Below are 25,958 nucleotides of genomic sequence, written 5' to 3' on the forward strand. Positions count from 1 at the left end.
GAAAAAAGTCTCCAATCTAGTATAGGAAGGAGAAAATTCTTATATTTAAATCGTTCCATTTAAGTACTCTTGATACTTCAATAAATTCGAAATTTGTTTAAAGATATGCTTAAATTGGTAAGATGCTGCTGATGAGAAGTCAACATGGCCAAACTACAAAGAGGTCTTATATATCATCAGATAAAAATGAAAATGTAAACTAAGTTTTTCAGTTTTTACTTTCTAAAGGATCCATGTAAAAGTTTAGAATGGGCTTAAAAGAAGACTTGAATACACCATAAACTAGCTGGGAAAAAATCAAATTAAAGCCAGAAAGAGAAAAAAATAAAAAAAAGAAAGAAAATGGGCATATAAAACTGAAAACAACTGTAATTTCTATTAAATCAGCATGAAATTCCAAACAATTTTATATGGTTGTATGGTCAGTGTACCCAATACAGCTTAAAATTCCTGGAGTGAATGAAGTTTCCTGCAGAGATGAAATTTTGTCTGCTGTACTTAAAGGACACTCAGCTGAGATGGACTATAATTTCTCTTTAGAAGAAGGTGATTATGGGTGCTGGCAACAGTCTTTTTAACCACTTGGGGAAAATGAAGTATCAGACAGTTGATATAAAACATGTTAGGAAAAAAAAAAAAGACACGAAGCAACCCTTTAAGTTGACACAGCAGTTTTAGTAGATAGAATATATTTCTTTTTTTTCTTTTTTTTCTTTCTTTTTTTTTTTTTGGCAACAATTGCATAATAAGTTAGGTGAGTTTCCCTGCATTGTGGTCTAGAATAACAGTTTCTCTCAGTGCTATAGACACTTGTACTTATGGACTTATTTCATGACTGTGACCTGGAAGACAGGACAGTACCTTGGGCTGGAAATTTATGTGGAAAAATTGGCATTTAGCTATATCAATGATACAAAATTGAGCATTCTCATGTGAGATTTTTATTTATTTATTTATTTATTTTTCCTGGGTGAGTGGCATTTGATAGTTTTGTTTTGAATCACCTGGGACTTCTTTGGAAAAGAACAGAGAACAAAACTACTGAGCTAGATAGATATCTTTTCACATGCTAGGGAACTGCCTCAGTATGATGGGTGATAAGATTGTTCAGGAAGATTTAGGAGGAGTTTTTAAAGTACACTGTATTCAGTCCCTCATCAGCTGGAGTTTTTTCTAAATGTTTCATATGTTGTTGATATCCTCTGAACATCTCGTGTTTCTGGTCACTACTTCTCTATTTGTTAGTATCAGAATTTCTGTAGACATTAATACAAAGAGAAATTTTGGCATTCAGTACATTTTTCAGTAAGGCCAACAGCAATTTCATCCCAGTGGTTTTTGGGATGTTCTGTTGGGTACATATGTTTCATATGTATTATATATGACTATGTGATATTCTTTCTTACAAGAGTAAGATGAAATTTTGCCTACTGCTAATAAGACTTCTGTAGTCTTCTAAATGCTGGAAAAAAGGGAAGAAGAAAAGGGAAATTAGGATTTTTAACAAAAGAAAAGTAACATCAAAAGTCCAGAAGCTAGTTATTATTCTATATTCTTATAATTTCCTTTTAAGGAACTAGCTAACATATTATACCTAAGACTGGTTTTTAAAATATTCTAAATGTTTTAAAATACCATTTTTTAATCTACCTTTTTTTTTTTAAATATTTGCAGTACTTTATTTCTTGTGGCCTCTCTGTGCAGTGAAGTGGAAAAAAACATTCTGTTGCTAATTTTTAGGGGTTACGAGGCTGGCACTGACAGCTAAGCACTTGCAAGGAATGTGTTTGTGAAACACCCTTTCCTAGGCAGGATTGTCTTGAGATAAAGTACGTGATATCTCAAATACAGAAAGAGGGGGTAAAAAAAACTTGGATGGAGAATAAGTCAAAACAAAATGAAACTTCTAAAATATGTCTGACTTGTGTTTCTAATTAGATTTGGAGTACATATTTATGAATTCAAGTGACCTTTAGAGAGATGATTTAAGGCCAAGAAAAATGCTCTCATCATTGCTTACAAGACGGTATTTTATGGTATTTAATGCAATTTGTTCTTTTGATTTGGGATTTAATAAGTTAATATTTGTGCCTCTTAAAGCAAGAAAGTACAAATAATGATTGTCAATCACTGAGAATTCTGGAAAACTTTCATGGTGTTATTAGTGCATGTGTGCATTCAGTGAGGGAGCACAATAAATACATTAGCTGGCTTATTGCACTTGAAATGTTTTTCCAGAGGAGTCTACTGGTATTTGTTTTCTGAAAGTGAATGAATAATTTCATAGGGTAGTTTTGCAAGTTACTGGTTTCAAGAAGCATTACCCCCTTGTATTTCTTAAAAGAAAAAAATATATATATGTATATGCAAAGTATTAGTTTGTGCTTGCTATTTTAGTTCCCAGTAATATTTTTAAACGTATATGTTTTAAAGTTTGTTTTCAGGTAGAGCAATTTCTGTGCTCATTCTCTCTCAAATCTAATGGTAAAAAATTCACGACAAACAAAGCTATTGATTTAAGAGATATTGTAATATTTAAGTCTTTTTCTACTATCCCCCCATTATTAAATTACAATTGATAGAATGTCAAATTTTCATTTGTATTTTGTACTCTCCTTAACAAGAGAGTAAAAGAGTCTGTGAGGTGGTACCTCATAGAACACATGTTCTTATGCTCTGTAAGTAGAAATAGGTAAAAAAGTGTATATCATAATAATTTTCACAGCAGAGATGAGATTGGTCCCTCCCCACTCAGGAGTTTTCTGTATGTATATATGTTTTGAATATACTATTAGTTATGGTAACAGAAAACAAGGTGTCATACATGTCTTATCAGGTACATACATTCATACATTCATTATCTTTTTTTTTTTCCCCCACTGTAATACTCTTGCTTCTCCTTATGATACTCAGAATCTGGATTTTATGGTGTAAACACATGTAAATTATGTTGCTATTTATGGCAGAGACCAATATGAAAGACTAAAAAAGCTGTTATTTCAAGTCTTTGTGCTGTTTCCATGCATGCATGGACTGACTATCTGAAGCACTCTAGGTATGAAGACAACTGTAAAAATGACCTGCACATAAACAATGTGCAGGTCTGTCAAGGACTTTCAGTAGAACAGCTGAAGCTACTGCTTCAGTGAGGTGCCAGACATCTGGATACCATGGACAAATAACCAGAGCACTTAAAACTCCCGCTTCACTCCCGTTTGTAACTTCCAGACAGGAAAGCTGTAATTGTCTGAGGAAGCATGACTAACGATGGAGAGGTATTCCTAGAGGACCTGATACAGCTTATTTTCAGGTCAAGCATCCTCAAGAAGCAAAATTTATTTATAAGACAGCCTGCATGCAGAACGTCTGTTTGGTTAAGCATCAGTGGCTGATGTTTAATTAGTTTTTTTTTTGTTTGTTTTGCAATTCATTGGGCACAAGAACAGTAGGCATACTATATAAAAATAATGCACTAATTGCTAAACAGAAGTTCATCAAAATATTTTCGTACTTTGTTGGATTTTCATGTATTGTTTATTTTAAAGATTTCTTACTTGACATTATATGGTTCATAAATTTCTCCACTGTTAATACTAAAAACTGATTAAAACAGTTAATTGCTAGATACAGTTAATTGCTAGATAGAGCAACTTCATAATAAACCATTGTCCTGGGGATATTCAGCAGCTGACAGTTAAGTTAGTTACAGGATTTGTGCCGTGTCAAGGTATCTGAAAGAAACTGCTAACTTGATAATTCTGTGAAGATAGCATAAAACATGTAAGATGAGAAGCAAACAGAGGAGAGAAGATAGAGTAGGGAACTGAAATGTCTGTTCAGAATGATAAATGTAAAGCAGTGCTCATTGTTTTACAACACTCAGTAAAGCTTACCTCCGATACGTACAGTAGTGGAGTAGTGTGGATTTTAGTAACCATATTGTAATGAATAGAGAACTGAAGAGAAATAGCTTAGAATTTCTAAGGGTGTTTTCCCTTGTTATACTGTATTGTTTGGCTTTGGTTTTATATTGGCTTTCTGCTCATGTTGGTGGGTTAGATAGGATTGTAAAACAAATGCTTCCTTTTTCATCCTAAATGACAGAATAAGAAGAATTGATCTTAGCTATTCTGACTCTAAATTGCCTCCTCTCCTCTAAATGTCACTTTGGAACATTAGTGCTTGGGACCATTGTCTTTCCAATATTTCTGTTGATTTGATCTTCAAAACCAAAAGGGTGTGACAATTTTCTTTAAAGTAGATTGTGAAACTATGGAACTTTTCAATTTAAAGGTCTGACGTGAACAGTGGGATATAGTATCAACAACTGAATAACATGCTGTCCCAGTCAGTCACTCACTTGTGGATTTCTTGTTAAACTTATTTAGAACCTGTCACTTTTGCTGATCTCCACTGTGCATTTCATAAAAATATTTTCTTGATCAGCTTCTAATATAACACATAGTCATTTCTCATTTTCGCTGGAAACTGTTTCCCTTCAATAAAAATTGCCTTGGAGCTAAACATATGGTTACAATGAAAAAATATTATTTTTTTAGAATTAATAGTGTCCTATAAAATCCAAATCTTAATCCCCTGTCTTAAAAAGCACTCTTTTATTACAGTATTAATATTTATTGATATTAAAATTAATATTTACTGATATTAAAAATGGAAAAAAGTGTGATAAGCCTGTTCACAAAAAAAAAAACAAAACTGTTTCAAACCACTATGAAAATTAATGATTTAATAGTTTAGAGCTGAAAGTGTACAACAAATCAAACTCAAATCAATGATATCTCTTACTTAAGTCTGTTATGCTAATTTCACTAGAATAAATGATCTCTTAGTTTTGCAGATTTATTGGATCTAGCTTCAGAATAGTGAAACTGTATGTAAAACTCTGCTGATTAACCTTTTCACAGCAAAATGAGATACATTCGTTTAGTGGTACAAAACTTCCCAAATTTAGAGTTTCAGTTCCTACAGCTATTTTAATAATCTAATATTTGGAAAAATTCCACATAAGACCAGAGCCACAGGTCTCTCCAAATTTTTCTGTAAGGTAAAGCTACGAATAAATTACCTTGTTCTTCGATATTTGTCACTATCCAATATTTTTATCTAATAAAGAGGTGGTGTCTTGATATTATTCCTGTGCCACTGCCAATTAAATTTCCTTCCCTCTTTCCTGTGTAGAATTAGGCATCATAGTTGTCATAAAATTAGTCACGTCTTTTCTGTGGAAGACTTTTTTTTCTGGTTTTCTAAGGAATGTAGTCCACATTCAGATATCTTTTGTGTGTATAAGAAATGGAATGATACATTATCTGTTCTATGTTCTGAAAAATTTCAATTCCAAGTGCATTTTATGTGATATTACAGCTTAACACTGGTATAAAGTGGTTGCAGGCAGTAGTAAAGATAGCATAACGTGGTACTTTGCTGTGGACTCATTTTTTCTGAATGAAGTATCCCATCACTCTCAAGGTCTAGCTGTTTTGTTCTGCATCGTGTAGTTTCTCTAGCTGCTCCTGTGGCAGCTTTTCTGGTCACTGACGTGCTTGGGAGAATGAGTGGTGTAGCTAGATGCTGAGGACAAATGAAAAAACTCCCTCCTTATTTTTCAGGATTATTTAGAACTGTATTAAAATACATTTTTAGTAGTGAAAATGTTTCCCAATGTGACTAGGAACTGAGTTAGTTAAAATAAGTAAAATTGAGACAGTAAACGCACAAGAGAGAAGCTGGCTACAGTATTCCAGAGCTTAATTTTATACTTAAAGGCCTCTGGCATAGGACCAAATGGTTTTAGATGATTTTTAATTTTGAACTGTAAGATTTTGTTTCACACAGTTAGGAGAGGATTTAATTCATAAACACTGCAATCCCCATTGGAATAGATACACATCTTTTCCTCCTCTAACTACTTATGTAAAATGTAGGGCAAGCACTACCCAACTGAATACATTTTAGTTAGATTTCTAAATCAGATCTACTACCTGGGGCAGGAATAGCTGACAACAGACATCTAAATACATCAATTACAGCGTCTACAAGAACACCAGTAGGCAGTACATAATTCCTTTCAAGGTACAAAATGTAGGAATCTGATAAGAAAACCATCCTAACCCCTTGCTGCACCACAGAGTGGGAAGTGATAAAAACCATCTGGCTCATTCTTTGTGCCTTCAAAACATTGCTGGACATATATTTATATGATATAGCCTCTCAAATTGTTCTGGTTTGCTGCTGACAAATAATTTAGATTTTAGATGAGTTCGAAAAATGTATATTAGACCAAACACTGAACACTAAGCAAGCAGAAAGAGAAAATGAAAAAACAAATCAAAACACCTCAAAATCAAAATAAACCAAATCATCTAATCTAATTCTAAAATAAATAAATCTTTTTTTCATACCTTTTTTACCTGATATTCTCCCGTCTTACTCAGTATATGGATCAAATTGTGTGTCAATTATCCAATAATCTTTTTTTTCTAAATAGCTTAATAACTCCTTATCTTTATTTAATCTGATATCATTAATTTACTTCTATTTACACACCATTTTACCAGTCTAAAAATTTTGTCTAAGATATAAACCTGACTCTTAAGAAAATCAGTAGGATATTTGCCATTCATTTACACACAGGCAGATTTTTTAAACCTCTGTTTTTATTTACACGATCAAATATTTATAAATGTTTTGCTTTCCTCTTGTTAATCTTTAGTTCTCTTCTATCTTTATGATGCCACATCAAAACCCATTTTTTTCCTTTTTTTTTTTTTTTTTTTCTTTTTTTCAGTTTTGACTTCAAATCTTAGGATGTAGAGGGAAATGAGGTGTTAACCATTTTGAGTTTGGTGATAGAAATGTTTATGCATACATTTAGTTTTGCTCACGTGCATATTATCATGAAGAAAGTGCGAAAACTATGGCAGCTAATGTCATGTAAATATTTTCTATGGTGAATCCATTATAATGCAGTTATTTGTAGCAGATTCTGATATGGGGTTGGTTTGTACACAGATGCCTTGGGTATATAACTAATTATTTTTATTTTAGTAGAATGTGCTGACAGATCTTATTTTCCAGAACGATTGTGTCATAGCAGTACTTGCGGTGGCCATGAAACCTGATTCCAGTAGCAACTGGGATTGCTCATTACATTGTAGAAGGTAATAAGCATCATCTGTCACAGGTCCACAGCCTTTCTGTGCTTTGGTCTTCTCAAGTGTTGCATGTAAATAATGTCCTAGAATTTTAGTTGAAGTTACTTGTACCCTTAAAAGCAGAAAGAAAGAACTAAGGGCTGCACACACTCCAGTGTGTTGTGATATAGTAATATTATCTTCTGAAGAGAATTTATCGGTCACAGCTAAAATGTAAAATGTCATGGAATAAAGATAGCAGACTAAACAGTTAACAGAGCATAGGTTTAGCCAAATTATTTGAAAAATTTTCTTTAAAGCACGACACATTTTTATTATGCATTATTTGTTAGTATATATTAAAAAAAAAAGTTTCCCTTGCTTTTGTTCTAATTGTTATATGCCAAGTGCAGTTACCTTTATTTCAATTACATTATGATTGTTTAAATCAGCTAAGGATATATTAAAGGGAAAGTATGAAGCTAGAAAGCTGCCTTGTGTTGTTATCAGCCGTCCTTTGCATTGCCCCCGATAGCCCCACCTACAGGCTTGTTTAAAAGGAGGATTTTCATGAATGTACTGCTGCCAAACTCCACCTTTTGTTACTGAAACATCCTTAAAAACCTAGCTCTTAGTGATCAAGTCCCTTTAAAAAATTCTTTAATCACTTTGACAGAAATTAAACCAAAATAATTGTTTTTGTTGAAACAAAAGTTCAATTGTAAAACATTAGTAAAATTGCTATGCCATAACAGTGGCCTCTCAATAAACCACGTAAAACTATTTAAAATGGGATAGAAACTACTTCAATTTCTTTACCAACTAAGGAATGTGTTCTGTGGCCCTGAACTGCAGAAGGAAAGATGTGAGTTTTTCTGTGCCTGCAGTAGTTTTCTTGGCTCTCAGCACACAGATACTACTATATTGCTATTTTGTGACTGCTGATAATAAAGTTGTCTGTGACCAGTCTGTTAAAATATTTAATATCTTAAATTGAGATTCATGCTGGCAGCCATATTATTATATTGGTAGAATTCCAAATTTCCATCTGTGACAATATCAAACAGCTCATTTGATAAACTACAGTGCAGTCACTGGCATAAGCATAAAGACGTACTTTTCGCTTGATCTTGAGACAAATGGAAGATTTCATGCCACTTAAGCATTTGATAACAGCTTTAGACAGCAGCCTTTGGGAATGCCTCACTTTTTAATTTCTCTGTGACGATTTACATAATTCTTATTTTGCTTTTATATGTATCGGTGTCTTGAAGTTTGGTGAGCTCCACAGAAGTAATACATAAGCAATCTGTACCAGAATATATGGAACACTTTAAAATCTGGAAAGCAGCTGGCCTATAATATGTAGATGTTTGAAAATGCATTTCAGCTAATAGGTTTAAACAAGGACCTTGTTCAAGCAAGAAAAGTAAAATGTTCTCTGTAAGGAAGCAGAGTAACATGGCAGAGATTTCGACTATAGGTTCATAGAGCTAGAGGACTCAGATGAATCTTGGTGGGTTTTTAATATTAGTATGTGAGCTGGGAAGCTGAAGCTATACATACAAGTAAAGGTTTTGCCTCAGTTTAATTTTTCTTTTGTCGATGATTTGCATTAAGTTTTTATAAATTTGTATTTATGAAACTCAGTTTACAGGTCTTTTTTTTGGTTCTGCATTGTATTTATGATTATTTCTTCTCCTTATGGTACTGTTCTTACTAGTGATTGTAACATAAAAGAAAAAGTTACTGTGTAATATTAAACTCAACAGGAAATTTTAGAACTAAGTTGAAGACCATGAAGTTATACCAGCACAGAGCTTGGCTGTAACCATACTAATACTTTCTAAAGTTATATATAAATACTTGTTCTTGGTAAAGAATTTGTTATGCTATTTGCTGTGACTGAAACAGTTATGTCTATTCCAAGCACTTAATGTATTGAATAAACCTTTTCTTTTTAAAAATATTTGTGACTTCAGCTGTATAGCAACAAGAAGCTGGAGAAATAGTACCAAAATTGACCAAGAAGATCTGTTTTAACCATACAGAATGAAACAAAGTACTACTGCTGTTCTTAACTTGCTCCTTTTGTGCCACCTGCATGACTATAAATGTATACTTGACTCATATCTGAATGCAAATGTTACACTGTAGAAAGTTGCGTACAAAAATAGATTATATTTCTACTATTAAATGTATTCAGCATAAATAATCCAATCAGTTTCTACTCAGTATAGATATGTGGACCTGTGGTTTTAATATAGGTCCAAAAACTTAGTATAAACTTCCATTTATATCTTCTATGCAGAAATATATTTTTCAACATATATTTGAAGAGTTATAGCCAGATATTTTTCAAATTGAATATCATTAATTGGGTATATTATGATGTACTGTGCCCTTAAGCCTGTACCTTCAGTAGAATAACAGAGATAGCAAGATTTCTACTAGATAGCTGTTGGTAAGCTAGATAAGTAATTCTGACTTGAAAGTCAAGAAGAGATTAATGGTGGAAGAAGAATTTCATTTTTCTTTATGCCTAGTCTGTATTGCCAATTTTATGAAACTCTATTTTAAAGTAAAAGCACATGGATTTGCAGAAGCAATAGTTATTATTTGGCATCCTTCAGATTAACTCCTCAGTCCATTAGCAGGCACCAGTATCAAAACTCTCGCGGATTTCAATAGAGCCAGGCTTTTACAAACTGCCTGTATTTTTCTCTTTCCTAATATGGGTCTTTAAACTCCTGAGTAAACTTTTCCTGATGAATCACAGGGTTAGATAGCTTTTCCACTAGTCAGTAACTTAACTCCTTCACAGCTGTGCAATTTTTTTTCCTACTTTCAAAAGCAACTATTTAGACTGCTATTGATAGTTCTTTATAGTTTATCAGTGTGTCTGTAAGAGTAGAACACTCATATCTTGACTATATGTTGAAAAGACAGTTAATGCTGTACTTCTCTACAATTACTTTCTCATGTTGATTACATCTCTGCATTGTTGAGAATGTTTCAAATACCATGAACACCATGAAAGGTGTATTTTTTTTAGGCAGAAACCTGTGTTAATGAAATAAACATGGCACAGCTCAACAGAGACTAAATCAGTATTTTTTATTTATTTTATTTGTACAATACCACCTATGAGATAAATTGCAGCACACCATAGATAACATATATATAATTTGCCAGGGGTACCTAACAGAGGCTAAGGGGAAAACAAAGAAAGCAGCATCCCCCTGTGATGGGTCTAGAGCTGGAATAGAGTAAATTTTTTCTAGGAGCTGTAACTAACTCCTAGGAACAGGAGCTTTAACTAGTAATTACGCTTAAGTTGAAGTCATCTGAAAGTATCCATACCTGCACTGCTGAAGTGTGAATGAGAAGACAGTATACTAAGTTGTGAGCCAAGGTCATCATTATTTATAGTGCTATATACAGGCAGAAATACTGTGCATTTTCCTGCATCACCTACAGTGGGATGAGGACACATTCTAGTTTTGGAATTCACATAGTTAATTCTTTGAGGAAACAAGCATAATTACCTTCTTTTGTAACTTGTACAAAACTGAAGTTTGTTATATTTTCTCATATACTCCAAACAAAAAGGCATCACAGATAGAAACAAATAGTGAACAGCTGATGTGAAGAGGTGGAAAGGGAAGGAAAGTGGTTTGTTTGTTTGTTTGTTTTAATGATAGTCATGCATTTTAATTTAGCCCCAGCAGGAAAAAAAAAAAAAAAGTGTATCTTATGGATACAGGATGGTCACTTGCAAGTGATTAGGAGGCCAGGAAATGCAGGTTTTATTACTTATTTTGTCTCAGTGGATAACAGTGGCTACTTGCACTCTTTTGAAAATATCACCCGAAGTAATTTAGAAATGTAAGTATCATATATATGCTGTGAGGTTTAGGCTTAAGTATTTCTTTTGGAAATGTAACTTGAAATGTCACTCAAGTGCTTGTCATCACTTTTAGAAAATTGTCTTTGAGATGTCTACAGATCTTGTCTGAAAAGGAGAAAGTATGTGCATAATACCTGCTCATATTTATAAAATATTTTGCTATATAAGAAGAAAAAGTGGGATTAATTTTCATTTATCTTTTGCCCAAGATAGGTATTTATTACATTCCAAATGTTAAAACAATTTTGAATAATTTCTCCACAATAATTGTCATAAATACATCTTCTATCACTAGATCATTTTGTACTTAAATGATATAGGCATTGGAACTCATCACATTCTTTTAAATAGTCTGGTTGGATCAGAGGTAGGCTGTTCACCACCTTACTAAATTAGGATTTTTATGCCTCCTGTTTTATGAATCATATGAAAAATCACATGCTTTTTGTCTAAGTGATGCTAGTTTTACCATCTTAGTATAGACCGGTTTTGCTTCCAGTGTCCCTTCTGGATGAAAGTGCCATTTCAGAAATCATCATTAAATCATTCAGAACATGCCCTAAAACAATATGATTAAAATAGATGTATTCAAATTCAAAACACTGGATTACTTAGTTAAAAAAATTAGCAGAGCGTGATTTCCTTGAATGATGTGGTAATAGTTTCCTAGAAAAATGTGGCAATCTTTTTTTTTCTTTAATTTTGTTGCATGACAGTTATTTGCAGTATTATAGACTGAATTTCTCAAGCCACACAGAGAAGCAGACAGAATAGAAGGCACACTAAGTAATTTTAATTTGATGTTTGCAATCAAGTAGTCTGAGCACCAGTTTGCTCATTTGAACATTCTGACTGAAATGGGTGTACAATAATTTAGAAGAATAGCTTTACTAACGGTGTATTATTTTTGCTGCTCAAGATTAGATGCATTTAAAGGGACGTGTGTAAGTGGCCTACGATTCTTGCCACTTATGTAGACTCTCCTTAGGTTACACTCAAAATTCATGTAACAGTTGTTTTCCTTTGAGCTAATGAATATTAACTACAAACTCCAACACCAGTTCACCCAATGTACGGCTGTTACATTGGTAGTAAAGTAGAAGAATATGCCAGACCACTTGTACTGTAGAGCCTCAATAAGAAATCTTGTCTCCTGACTGCTGAAACAGATGCTTAGACTGAATAGCAGCACTCTAAAACAGAGTACCACTACTGTAGGGGTGGCAGGATGTGAAAGAGAGCAAAAGGCTCAAAACACCTGTGTAGTTGATTACATTAGTAAGTGGCAGGAAGGAGAGGCTAACAGTGAGCAAGGGGTGTTTGTTACAGGGAAAAGGCTCCCCCATTGGATCTCTTCATTTCTTATCTGATGAGGTAGGTGGTAGTATTTGTTTCTTGAGTCAATGAATAGTTTTTTTGGAATCATAATTATGATGTATAAAACAAAATTCTTTTTTTTTCTGACTTGTACAGTATTTTAGAGTGTTCTAAAGAAATACTCACTTGCTTTAGCTGTTATGTACCTTTTCTTTGGTTTTGGCTATAAATTTGTGTTGGAAGTATTGGCCAGGATCTCCATGCTTAGTTAAGGAAGTAGAAGGTTCATTTAGAAGAATGGAGCTTGCTTGAAATGCGAAAATCACTTTTTGTCACCAGCTAATTTACAAGTAGCCTCTTCTGCTGAATACCAATACCCTGTCCACGAATATTGTTTATTTGTCATGCTTGTGGTTCATATGTTGTCAGAGGTGTTTATTATGTGGTAGAGACTTTCTTTTTGTACTGTTATGGAATGATATTGGTAAGTTGTGCTAAACTAATACAAGCAATAGTGCTGGGTGGGGTACGGTGAATCTTACTGTGGACCCATGTCTTTGTCCCTGTCCTTATGTGAGGTTGGTTACGGGTTAGTTTTTGTGTGTTTGTTTTTTTTTTCTTGAAGGCTTTTCAGGTGCAGTTTCCCCTCATAAGCAAATATGAAGGACTGTTGATGAGGAAGATCTTGTACTGCCCTTGCCCACACTGAAAATCTGTATTTGCTTGCAAAGCGGCCCTAACAAGCAAATCTCACTGTTTGAATCTCTTTACTAGATTCACGTAGCTGTTTCCTAAATCCCCGTAAAATCTCACCAATGAGGACTCAATTGTTTGGATTTCTGTTTCATCATGCAGCCCCTAAGCTGCAGAGGCTGTTCCAGTGGAAGTAAGTTAGCATAGTGGAACTGAAGTTGCTTTTGCTGGTAAAAGGTGTACTCTCCAATTGTGTTAGTATTGTCTGCACTCCCTACGATTCAGTTATCTTTACCATTTTCCTTCTGAGTGTCTGTCAGGGACAGACAGTTTTCACAAAGCCCTTGCTGCAGAAGCTACAGGGGGAGTGAATGGAATCTGTTCATTCCCAGCTCTGTGTTGCCTTCTTCTCTTGAGTTAGCAAACACCCCAATTTTCTCCCAAATCCATTGGTTCAATGGTTAGCTAGAAAGCCTGACCACTGTCCCCCTCAGAGTTCATGTAGGCCACTCAAATTCAAATCTACTATCATCACGCAACATTGTGTACCTGTTATTCAAAGGGGCCAGAAAGCTCCTGTAGTGGGCGCTTCCACACACCTGACAAGCACATGATACTTTACATTTGCCACTATATTGCTTACAGCTGTGCATGCAAACAGCCCATAGAACTATGGTACCTGAGCAGCTCTGGGACTTCAGACTAGCACAGATCCATATCCGACCTTTTCAAGATCTGATGTTGAGTGTGAGTTTTCTGACTAATATCTTCAACTGTGTGTTCATCTATAATCATTTCTGTCTGTAATAGTCACAAATTTCTCAATTTACATGTATTTACTGTAAACAGTCCCTTCTGACTGAAGCATCAAATCACACTTGACATTTAAAGGTCATAATAAAATTATAAAATTAGCACACACGATCAATGAAAATATGATCTTGTTAGCATGGGCTTTCTTTTATTTCGAAGACATTACTTTCTAGTTAGACAAATATCAAAATTCCTGAGTATCAAAATGACCAAGGACAAGTCTGATCATCTTCTTTTTAGTCTATAGCACCTCCCAGTGTTTATTAACACATTTAAGAAAAGCAAACCAGCGTACCAAAAGTAGAAGTTAGGCATGGCATATATGCAATTAAATGTTAAAGTACTAATGCTACAAGACTCAGAAAAAAACCTACAAGTAATAGAGGTATTCACAAGATATTTGGGTTGAAGTAGTGGACTTGAGTGCTATTTGTTACTCCCCCTGTTTTAGAAGTTAGTTTGGTGCTATGAAATGGACATGTTATCTGTGTTTTCACTTACGGTTTTGCGTTGATCTGTCAATGTTCTGACTGTGGTTAAATTTGAAAGATGACATCTTGTAGGAAGCTGTCAGTGCTTTTAATGGAATACCTGTATTCTTATATCATTTCAGCCTGTTGTTTTTAGTTTGAATTGTCAGATTCCTGCTATAACTTTAAAAGAGCAAGTGTTCACTTGGAATTAATTGAAATAGTTCTGCTGACGTTAACTTGGATTTACTTGTCTCTTTGTCTGATTCTGCCTGTTTTAGAACACTTCAGTGTTCTGTTGATAAAATGTTCAGGTCATAGACAGTGTGTGTATACTGTAAAGAAATCCCACTATAATTTAATCCTCATCTTGTTCTTTGTTTCCAAAGCTAAATAATAGTCAAGAGAATGTATTGATTGCATTGGTATTTTTATTGCTTTTTTTGTGTGTTTTCATGAAGTTGTGGGTCACATCTGTGAATATCCATTTCCAACTTTTCAACACCAATTGTTACAAAGAATTTTTTCCATTTGTATAAATGATGTCATGTGTTATGAAAGTTTTAAAGTGTGACAATTCAGTGCTATGATCGTTAACCTCTGTTACTGCCACAGGAATCTTCACTGTTAACTTTTCCTTAGTACTGTTTCTAAATTACATACACCAGAAGGCTAACTTGACCTTTCCATCAGCTCATATCCAGAAGTAAAAATAAAGTCAAAGGTCAAAAAAGACAATTGAAATACAGTTGCCAAATACAGTCGTAGCCAATTATGCAATGAAAGTAGTGTGCCACCCAAGGAGAGTAACAGCCTTCATTTGCCTAAACTTCTTCTGTTTTAACGAAGAAAACATTCCAAAATATACTACTAGCTGATATATCTTGCAGTGTGGAATGGTATAATTACATGCTTTAGGATGTCTTGATTTTCCTGAGCTTTAAGAAAGATGGAGGGGGATAAAACAGCTTTGCATAGTACTCCAGAATCCTAGAAATCTAAAAAAAAAAAAAAAATTGCTTTCAGATACTCAAACAATACAGAAAGCTTGAAGCTGTGAAGGGATGTGTCTGGAGTTTGGTTTTGTGTTGCAAGAAAGGCTGTATAAGGAATTGTGTACCAAAATCTTTTCACCTACAAGGAAAATTGCTTCATTAAGATTTGAGTTCTGTTTTCCTGTCTAGCTGCTGCCTTTGTTTATTTTAGTTAATTAATATTTTATTAGTCAGCATTCTATAATAAAAGTATTTAATGTCTATAACATTAGCACATAATTCTTTTGTAGGCTTGGAAGTTTTTTCGCTAATCATTTTTGAAGCTCTTAATATAGTGGTGTAAAATTTGTCTTTTGTAGAGGCCCAGAGAGGTTGAAGAATTTTCCCAGAGTCTGTAAGTAAGTTGCTTAAAAACTTGGATTAGCCTCAAGTCTCTTGAGTCTCAGGTCAGGGCCACTTCAGCAAATTTTCTTCAGGATGGAGCAATAATAACATACTTAGCGATACAATACTGTTTGTTTGTGTGTGTGTCATCTGTTTTTTTTTCATTGATAAATTGTAAATAGTGGAGGAAAATGTGGGGGAGAAAAACTGCATTTTTATCTTTTTAAATATATCCATTACCAGCTTATGCAGCCAGCTGCTAGACTTTATTGATTGTTCCATAAAAATGTAACATTTCTCACTTCTGATAAATCTCAATATTGAGAGATTCAGAAAAACTCAATACATGGCGGAATTATAAAGGTGTATCAAAGACACATGAATCATTTTAAGTACAATGTATGTAAACTCAACCTAATTTTTTTCTGCTAATCACATCTCTCAGCTCATCCTTTTGAAGCACAGACAGACAGACAGACATGGCCCTGTCAGTATATTCTAGCTTCTGAAGCTGCTGACTGTGCCTGAGCCCAGAGGCTTGATTCTCCCTCACAAAGCTTATGCAATCACCTCGTGTTCAGAGTGAGAAGAATGTTGGGTATGAACTGCTACTGTTCTGACTTCATGCCTATTTTTCCTCTGGCAAATACCACACCATAGACAAGGTGATGAAGATTCAGGAGGTAAATTCAGAAGTAATGAACACTTTTTAATGTGTTTCATGGCACAATGTCAGTTGAACTCCGGTCTGAGCATCGATAAGTGAGCTCTCAATAATCTTGCTGCAGTAGTTCGACTTAATTCCCTCCTTTCTTCTCCTCACTTCCCCCAGAGGGTACTGTTATCAAACAAGTCAGCAGAAGCAGGAAGACAGCCATGCCCCAGCTGTTTCTGTTAACTACATCTTTGCTTAAACTTAACCATCTTCAGCAGCAGTTGATAGTGAAAAGCTGGGATTTGTGATAAGATATGGGCAAGGAATAGACAGTGTCTCTTCTGCAGGTTCAAACTTGAGGGGCAGTAATTACCAACAGTGCTAGACAAAAAGCAAGAGGTAGAGAAAGAGTAGGGAAATCTGTTATATTTAGATCTAATTAATCCCCTGTAAGAGAGAATGTCATCCTTGGCACTGTTGGCTGTTATTAGAGGGTATGTATATGTTGTATGTATATGTTGTCATTTGAACAAAATCTCTTTCTATTTTAATGATTGAAAAGATTAGCAGTGAAGCAAAAGCACTTTCACTTTAGTGTGGGTTTGTCTTCTACTAAGACCAATTCATTGGCTGAACCAACAAACTCTTGAGAAATCAGGAATGCAGCTGCGAAGGAAGACTTTACAGCTGGAGCATGCTAACCCTTAACTGAATCTAGTGCATCAATACCTGCCTTGAGTTACCTAATTTTCAAATATTTAATCTTCTTGTTCCTTTATTTAATGTGTATGTAAACAACAGAAATAAAATTTGATGCAACAGCGTAGAATACATAGCCTGACATCTGTTTTTCCCTAAGTATATATAAAATGCTATTGGAAGTACTTTTGATTTCTAAGAAGGTTTGAATATTTAACCACTAAGATGCATATAAAGTGCATTTTGTCAGCAGTTTAAGGTTTGTTTGAACAAAACTGAGTTAGAGTTCATTTAATGATGCTGAACACTTATTTGTTGGATTTTGATCAAAAGAGAAATAGTTTTCAATAGAATTTTATTCCAAGATTTCAGCCATTTTGTGCCAAGATGTCACTAGGCTATCTTTTATTTTCTTATATTTTTGGTTGGTTGTCACCACCGAAAAGAGGAAGAAATAGGCACTTTCTGGGTTTAGAGCACACATGGAATATGATAGGATCAGACATGTTAGGATTCAGGTTCCAGGAAGGCTTTTCGTGTAACTAAGAGGCCCTTTGAAGTCTTTAAAATGAGATTCCAAAGGCAACAGAGCGTGGAAAGTCCTAAACGCATCATCCAGTTGTAGTTTTAAATCCTCTCAGATAGAAGCAAAATGAACTCTGATTTTTGCTTTCCTTTTTCCGGAACAAAACCAAAAAAGATCATGTGAAATTCAATTCACGTGCAAAATGGAATTAAAAACTAAGCAGCAATACAGAGAGATTTATTTTCTGTCAGAGACAGAGAATTAACGAAATGCCATAGTATCTTCATGATCTGCTCAGGCACTCTTCTTCCGATCATGAATTCTGAAAGTCTATTTTGTGTGCCCACTTTGATTATGTTACGTGAACAAGATACAAAATTTACTTTTGAATAAAAAGCCAATAGTTTGTTTGGACAAGGTATAAGAAGTGATTGTCACAGAAAAAGTGTTATGAGTAATGACAGATTTTTCTGGATGGCCTTGTCTCTTGGCTGCTTCCGAATTCTTGCTTTAGTTTTTCAGTGTGTGACAGTTCTCACTCTGCATCTTAGTTATCACACTGAAAGCAGAGCTGTTTCTGTCAGGTGCAAGGGGATTTCCTCTGCTTATTGGAAATTTGCTTAGTTTGCTCTTGAGTTATTTGTTTATTCTACTCTTGTATTATATCAGTTTTGTGTTCACCAGAGGGCTCTATTGCTTTTTGAAATGTGCACAGAATAATTTTCTTTGGGTAACTAATGAGGTCATCACTGTTGTAAACAGGACTCATCAATTTGTTTTTATTGACACAGTACACACTTTTTTGGGGGACAAAACAGTTAACCTCTAATGTATTTTTAAACAAGTGTATGATGAGTACAGGTTAATTACAGTCAGTAAAGATTTCTTCCAGTATTATGTTTGAGAATTTCAGTCCATATACATTTAATACAGTGGCTCTTAAATTAACATCTTAAGAATTTTTTTCAGGTTTTACTTTTATAAGATACCTATAAAATATGTATACGTATATATTTATTCTGTGACTTAATAGAGAAGTTTAAAACACAAAGACTTTAATTCCTCACTATCTTTGCATTCTTATATTTGTGGTTCGGACTGATGAGACAAGCTCTGCAAATTTTTGGCACTTGCCAAGGTTATGATGTAGAACGATGAGGCTATCATTCTACAGACGTTTCTAATTGTGAAGATTGTTCTTGTTTCACAATTCATGGGCTGAAAACAAGTAATGTATTCCGTCTGCAAGACTGTCAATGCAGCTTCTTTTATGAAGTCGTTATGGTTAAAAATGTGATTTTTTTTCATGTTTTTATTTTAGTAACACATGTAAATGATTCAAAATGGAACTTATTAGTGGAAAACTAGGATAAAATATGAAGATACTCCTAAGAGCAGTGTTTTTCATACTGTCTTTATCAATTTGGCTGCAACTGTTCCGGGATTCAATCCTGTGAAATAGGTTTAATTTACATTTTACTAATTTAAAACTTCCAGAACTGAAGTTCACAGAACAAGAATGCTTGAACACACAAATTGATTCATCTTAGTAATGGATATAATTTTTAAATGTTGATTTTCAGAAGCCCTGGATAAAAATATCCAGTTTGGTCTTCTAATGTTTAAAAAAAAAAAAATAGGGAAAGCAGGTTAGTGTCTTTTTTCCCCTCATATCACTTTTGTTAACTGTATTTTAGTATAGAACCATAAAGACATCTTCAAAAAGGTCTTTTACATACTCTGTTGATTAGAGGATATGACAAAAAATGTTTTTTATGATAGTTTTTGAGTTTCTCAGAGAATGTGTTCTCTTTCAAGTTCCTTTTGCTTATATTTCCCTATTCTACTTATCCAACAGAAGCATTCAGATATTATTTCCTAATGTAGAATAGCTAAATTCAAGCAAGAGACCTAAATTTAAGATGGTGGGAGTTTTCCCATATACTTCAGTTAAATTTAATGGAGACATTTCATTGTAATGTATCTCAGTTACCAGATAAACCATTCAAGTATTGATTGTTATTTTTCTCCTGATTCTCTTTACATTTACCAGAAAGTGTTCAAAGTTTTTTCTCTGCAGTACATATGTAAGGGTTTAAAGACTCAAGGTTCTGTTTCTATAATTCATGATAGTTTTTTTGCCATCAGTAAATCTTAATAAAGTGCTCAGAAAACTCTACAAGAAAATGGTTTGCCTTTAGCACAAGATGATCTGATATTCTCTAGTGGTTTTACTACAGAACGTTTCAGGGTATCATTAGTGTGCTTCAGCAACATGGAATCCTGCAGAGAATTGAGAAACTTTACTTGAATTTGAAATAATGGTAAATTACTAAGCAAGTTCTTAGTTAAGTAGAATGGAACCGCAAAAGTGCAAACGTATGAAATTATTCAGCTCTATATGCTGCCATAATCTTTTCAAAGTATTTGTTTGTAAATAATAATTCAATTCTGTGCAAAAATTTAGAAGAAATTACTTCAACAGTCAGTAATAGTTTTTCCAGTTATTTTTATGGGAGCAACATTTCACTTCCAAACTACCCCTATGGATCTCTATTGTAATAATGTTTTCCTGAATCTCAATGGGAGTCGTCTTGAATATGGACCAAATAATTCATTTGGCTGCTGGCCATGTGTTGTCTTTCAGAGCAATAGGGTTTGCACTACGTAATAGAGTAGGAAGAAAGGAGACATATGGAAACAAAGTTTAAAAGAAATGGTAACATTAATCAGTGAAGTTTTAGCCACACACATTGTCAAATACTTAATGTAGTCATGAAGTAAAGAAATAAACTTTGAAGCTCACTATCTAGGTGTGTAACATGGAGGAGTGCTGTTTTTATAGAAAATATGCAGTCAAGTTCAGCTGAAAGCTGAATCACACTAACAACAGTTCTTGAAGTTTATTTTTTATTTATATTTTGCTGCTGTTATTAAAAAGTGCAGTGACATGCAACCTATATTAAAACTGTATTTAATAGCATCTTTGGAAAGAAGTTTGATCTTTCAGATGACTATAAACACTAGACCAGAAAGTCTCTGGCACTTTTTCCTTCTAATTTTATTTTGAAACATACAATATAATCTTAAGTATTTTTGTTATATCTTTAAAAAAAAGTAATGTCTTTTAAAGTGGATGTCATATTTCTCTAAATATGTAGTATATCTGTAATACCATGAAAGCCAAAGTCTCAGAAATAGTGATTGTAAAACTGATGCCTTCAAGTAGTTGTAAATGGAAGTTATATAGTATATGTGTGAAAAACACAGATTAGTACAATTCTTTTGCCAGTTCAAAAGTTGTATTTGGTACAGCTTTGCAAAATATTATATGTCCATTCTCTGTAGATGAGTCATCTTTTTGGAAGAAAGAGTAGAGAATATTTTTTCTTCATCATGATCATTGTAATAATGAACTGCAGAAACTATAATAGATTTTGTTCCTGGCTTGGCAAGCTATCTAAAAGATTTTGCAAGACAGTTTACATAATTCTTTCCATTGAACTTTCTAGTATTGCATATATTTTAATTGTGATCTCAAATATACAGAACTTTTAGGTAGTTTGTGGACTATATGAGCGTGGGTTAATGTTTCATAAGTATTTTATGAGCAGAGTTTGTGGTTATACATTTTCATACTTACAACCTTAATTCACTTGTTAAAATAGGCTCTCTGTTTGCTAATAATTACCAGCTGTAACTAATACATTAGCAGATCTACAATGTAGTATTTAAAATGACGCATTTCAAAATCAATAACAAATGTCCTGCTGTAGGATTAATTGTATAAGACAAGTTTTCCAATGGTCAGTACGTTATACAAAATTCTTTTGAAATGACTATAAATCAAGGAATGGGGAAACAATGGTGTGTAAATGTCTAAAAACTTAGAAGTCAAATAGGAAAAGCAAAGATATTACTTACTGTAGTTGTTGTTTGCTTCTCTTGTCCCTTTTACTTTGCCTCGCTTATCAATCCTCATATACCACTGAGTTCGACAGAAAAGTCTTCTTACTCTTACATCCCCCCCTTCCATATAATCATAGCTTCTGGTATGTCGCTCAGGGCTGGAACAGTTCACATTTGTAGCCATTTGCTCTGGAGTCATGTCATTGCAAGCTAAAGATATAGTGCCCATTAGAAAGATAATGTAAAAGTATGATCTGTAGAGCAAAATTGGCAGGATCCATGTCAGTATCCATTTGTGCATTATAGTGCAGTGTTCTGGGTGTTCATGAACAACATAATGAAAATTAAATCTCAAGTAGACTGTTGCTCTTAGGTCACCGACCTGCCTTCTGTCTTTACGAGTTACAGATTCATTTAAACGAGATAGTTCCCTCTTCTAGAATTCTGATCGTTTATTCCTTAATAGTTAATGGTGAAATAGAAGAGCTTCTTAAAAATCTCTGCAGTCAGAATATCCTTTAAAGACACAAGTTATAAAAACCTTTGTTGTTGTGACCTTCTGTACTACTTGAATTTGCTGCTTGCACTGAAAGTAAAAGATCTGTGAGAAAAGGTTCATGTGTAAGTCTTTATGCTCAATTGTTACAAACGTGCAAGGACACATTATGCTACTGAAAAGTACTATACATAAATGTATGACATGCTAAGCTGACTTTTACAAATATGCAAATATATATATGCAATAGGTATCTCTCACATAACAATTTACATAAACAGACATTTAAACTGATTGTAAACATAGTTCTGTCTCAGTCTTAAATCAGTCCAAAAATCCCATATTGATTCAGTTGAACGACTTTATCATGCATGGTAAAATTCTGCTGATTACTTCATACATATATCTTCACTATTAGCACAATCTATCAGATAACATTTCTCTAGTTCAAATTTCAAGACAGACTTCACAGTCTTAGCCTGTATTTTTATTCCTACATTTTTCAGTTTATTAAAAGAAATAGTTTTCATAATGTTTTTTAGCATCTAGCATATACAAATGAAGATAAAGGTTATTAGCTGTTAGAAACTGCTGAATGTTCCTGTAAAGGATAGATAACTTACTTGTTCCTGTTGATAAGAGCTGGATACCCAAGTATTCCATTTCTGTTGTCTGCTTTTTGCAACATGAGATACTCTATTGTAGCTACAAACTTTCTCAGCTCAGAAAGACTCCACCAATATTGTAATTGTTTCCATAAATCAACACGCTAGAGAGATGTGTGTGCTTATGAGTGCGCGTGCATGTGTGTGTTGAGTCTGTTGTTCAGTCCTTTTCGATAAATACCTTTGCTGACCTCACTTGGAAGCAATTAGAATTTAACCAGTCAGCTGTCAGTTGAATGCACGAACAAAAATAAAAGGAGACTTGCATTGTATCGTGTCCAATGGTCATCAGAGGGAGCTATGTACATAGTTTATACTTTAAATCTCCAAGAATCTACTTTCTAAAAGTACACATCCCATGATGTGTGGATAGAATTGCTTTGCGTGCTACTTAGTGTTTCTGTGCTTTGGTTTAGTTCAGTATTTTTCTGTCTTTAAAAAAATTTCTCCTCTCTTTCATACACACACATTTATCTCAGTTTTCTTTGAAATCTTTTGTGCAGCTTGGTGGATTCATAGTCTGTTTATTGCATTTCTGATGGGTATATGAAACATGTGGGTCCATTATGTATTGTGGAGAGTGTGCTGTGACCATTATAGATAGTGCTGCATATTTTTATATCATGGACTTGAAAAGAGGAACAACTGCAAGGAAAATCACTGAGATTTTCAATTGATTAGCCACTAGGGGAAAATGAGAATGCGTATTTGGATGTTTGAAAGCCTGACATTTAAGCACAACTTTTATTAGCATGAAGGAAAAAGTGCTACTAGGAAACAGCCTTCCTTAACATAGGTAGAATCATAGAATATCTGAGTTGGTGGGGACCCACAAGGATCATTGAGGTAGTTACTAGTTTCTGAAACTCACAACATGAGAATGAAAAGGTGCAGTGATGGAAGTAAAGCCTCATGCTTCAACCAATTGATAACCAGAAGGCTTAAACTTCCCAGAGTCAAAGACATGGGTAGATGTGCCCAGCTTTCTGCTTCTCTGTGCTTATATCCATCTTTGGCATCAGTCTGCTATCTGAAGTCTATGTTCTGTTTCACCCTTAAATTCTCTTGAGATTCTGATGAATGTATCTGTAAAACATATAGAAGCTAGGTTTTCAATAGCTCTTTATCTTGTCTAATTTCCACGCTTAATGTGAATACGCTTCAGACCCTTCTACAGAATACTAGTAAGAAGGAAAGTTTGGAATTAATTCACGAATCAAGAATGGTTTACTTACCATTATTGACCTTATTATTACAGACCTTATTGTCTGTACTTGATATAATAATGCTGTTTATCATTACCTGCTTTTCTTCCATCGCCACTGCTCCCGCTCTGTAGAAATAGGTAACAGTTACTTCTTAGAAATTGAAGCAAACTGTAGAGGAAGTTAAATAACAGCGTACATACGTGCCACCTTGTGGTGAGGGGGACATAAGTGAAATGTTCTTTTCACTGGAATGGCCCAAAATAATCATCAAAGGTGTACAAGACCAGGCAACCTTGTATTACTCAGGCTTTTCTGTACACAAACACAGAGAATAAGTCATTTCCTTCCTTCAAGTCCTCAGCTTCCTTCTTAGAGTTCAGCTGGGCTAATCCAATTTGTCACTTGCTTTAAATTATCTTTTTTAACCATTTTTACTCATAATCCAAAGCTGATCAACTTTTCATGTCTTTATCTCCATTTCAGTGTATGGGACTGTTCCCTATATTCTGTGACTCAACATAAGTTTCCTAGTTTAGCAAGGGCTCAATATATGCTTTTTTGCGATATGAAAGATATGACACCATGGCTTTCAAAGACCTCATGCCTACAGTAGATATACAAAGAAGCAGCTTTCATTGAGTTAGCCCTTGTAAACTGTGATTACAGCTATTTGGACCTTGACTTTGTGTTTTGTCAGCCCCTGACTACCATTCTGACGTGAAGTGGGACTGTAGTGTTTTATGCCAGTTATGTTTCTGCCAGTGCATTTGCTGGATTTATGTCAGTGCCTTCTCAGATCTATTCCACAATCTGAATTCAGAATGATAGCAATGAAAAAAATTTGTGGCATTCAAAAGGCTTATCTGTTGTGTATTATAAAGAAAGCAATTGAGGATAAAATGTAAACTCAGCAAAATAGGACGCAAGCAGAAATGTGTTTTTTTTTAATACTCCTTTCTTTCCTTTTTTTTTTTAATGAGCAGTAACAACTTTCACTTTCAGATCCATACTGGTTTTAATTTTTCCTTTTTCCTCGCTAACTTATTTGTTCTTACAGTTAGTTACAGGAGAAAAAAAAAATTATACATACCTGAGGTTTTGGTTCCAGAAAGCTGGAGCTACTTGTGATCCAGGCGTATGCATGTGTTTCTCTTGGCTCTGAAAAATAAGTAATTTTCTGTAAGTGTGTTTTTATGTAGTGCTTCAGTTCAGATCTTTATGAAGTTTTGTGTTTAGAATAAACAAAAAACACTTTAAATAAAACTCTAGCTGTAAGTTCAGTCAGTGAACAATGTAATTAACCTTTAATTACTGCTGCTAGCTTCCACATCGTCACATTTTCTAGTTATAGAATAACTTTTATTTTCTTAAATACTTTAACTGTAGTTTTATTTAATCATACACTTTGTTTTGCTATACAAGTACAACTGCTTAATTTTTAATGAAAGGATGCCATCTTGATCTGCATATACTAATCAGGATTTTTTGCATAAGTCCAACCTGCTTCTGTTTAAACCAAGTGTAGCTAATATTTCTATCATATTGCTTTATGTTAGTTTTATGGAAGATTTAGCTTGTCTGGCACTTCTTCCTCTAGTTTCTTACAAACTTGTATACTTGGGGCTTTGCAAATCAAATCCCAAGCAAATTTTTAATGATATAGGGAAACTGTTGATCTGAAATGCTAGCAGTTTGCCATTTCTTGAGCAAGTTTGTATTTGAAGAAATGTATTTGAGGTATCATGACCACATGAAACATAAAAATGTGCAAAATACACATTCTTTAACATATCCTTTAATATATAAACCTTGCCCCCTTTACATTAACCCATGCATTGGCTCCTGCTTGATAGTCAACAGTTGTCCAGAGCACTGCTACCGTGCAGTGCTGAAAAGGAAAAAGTGAAAATGAAGGGCAAGAACTTTGCTTCCGGTTATGAAGGTTGTGTGTAGGCCTCCATTTCAAATAGAAACAGCTTAATAAAGTCTTCATTCTCTTCACTCACATAGGCTATTACTTTTTGCAGTCATGTTTTCATCTAAAACAACAGAGATCTATGCTTT

At 34.1% G+C, this 25,958-nt stretch overlaps 1 protein-coding gene across 3 annotated transcripts in view; it reads right to left on the reverse strand.

Annotated features, from left to right (window-relative positions):
- FGF7 (fibroblast growth factor 7) overlaps positions 1–22,857 on the reverse strand; it is a 29,247-nt gene extending 6,390 nt beyond the window's left edge. The window contains exons 1-2 of one of the 3 annotated variants that reach the window (XM_040570683.1): positions 22,645–22,857; positions 21,541–21,735 (exon numbers count right to left, since the gene is read on the reverse strand). In XM_040570683.1, coding sequence (XP_040426617.1) covers positions 21,541–21,735; positions 22,645–22,684 — 235 coding nt within the window. In that variant the 5' untranslated portion in view covers positions 22,685–22,857. Of the gene's footprint in view, positions 1–21,540; positions 22,127–22,644 lie in introns of all 3 variants that reach the window. The other 2 variants (XM_040570684.1, XM_040570682.1) reach the window with 2 other exon arrangements.
- Between the last annotated feature and the right edge of the window lie 3,101 nt (positions 22,858–25,958).

This window comes from Cygnus olor, chromosome 11 (genome assembly GCF_009769625.2).
Source record: "Cygnus olor isolate bCygOlo1 chromosome 11, bCygOlo1.pri.v2, whole genome shotgun sequence".
In the NCBI taxonomy this organism is placed as follows: Eukaryota; Metazoa; Chordata; class Aves; order Anseriformes; family Anatidae; genus Cygnus; species Cygnus olor.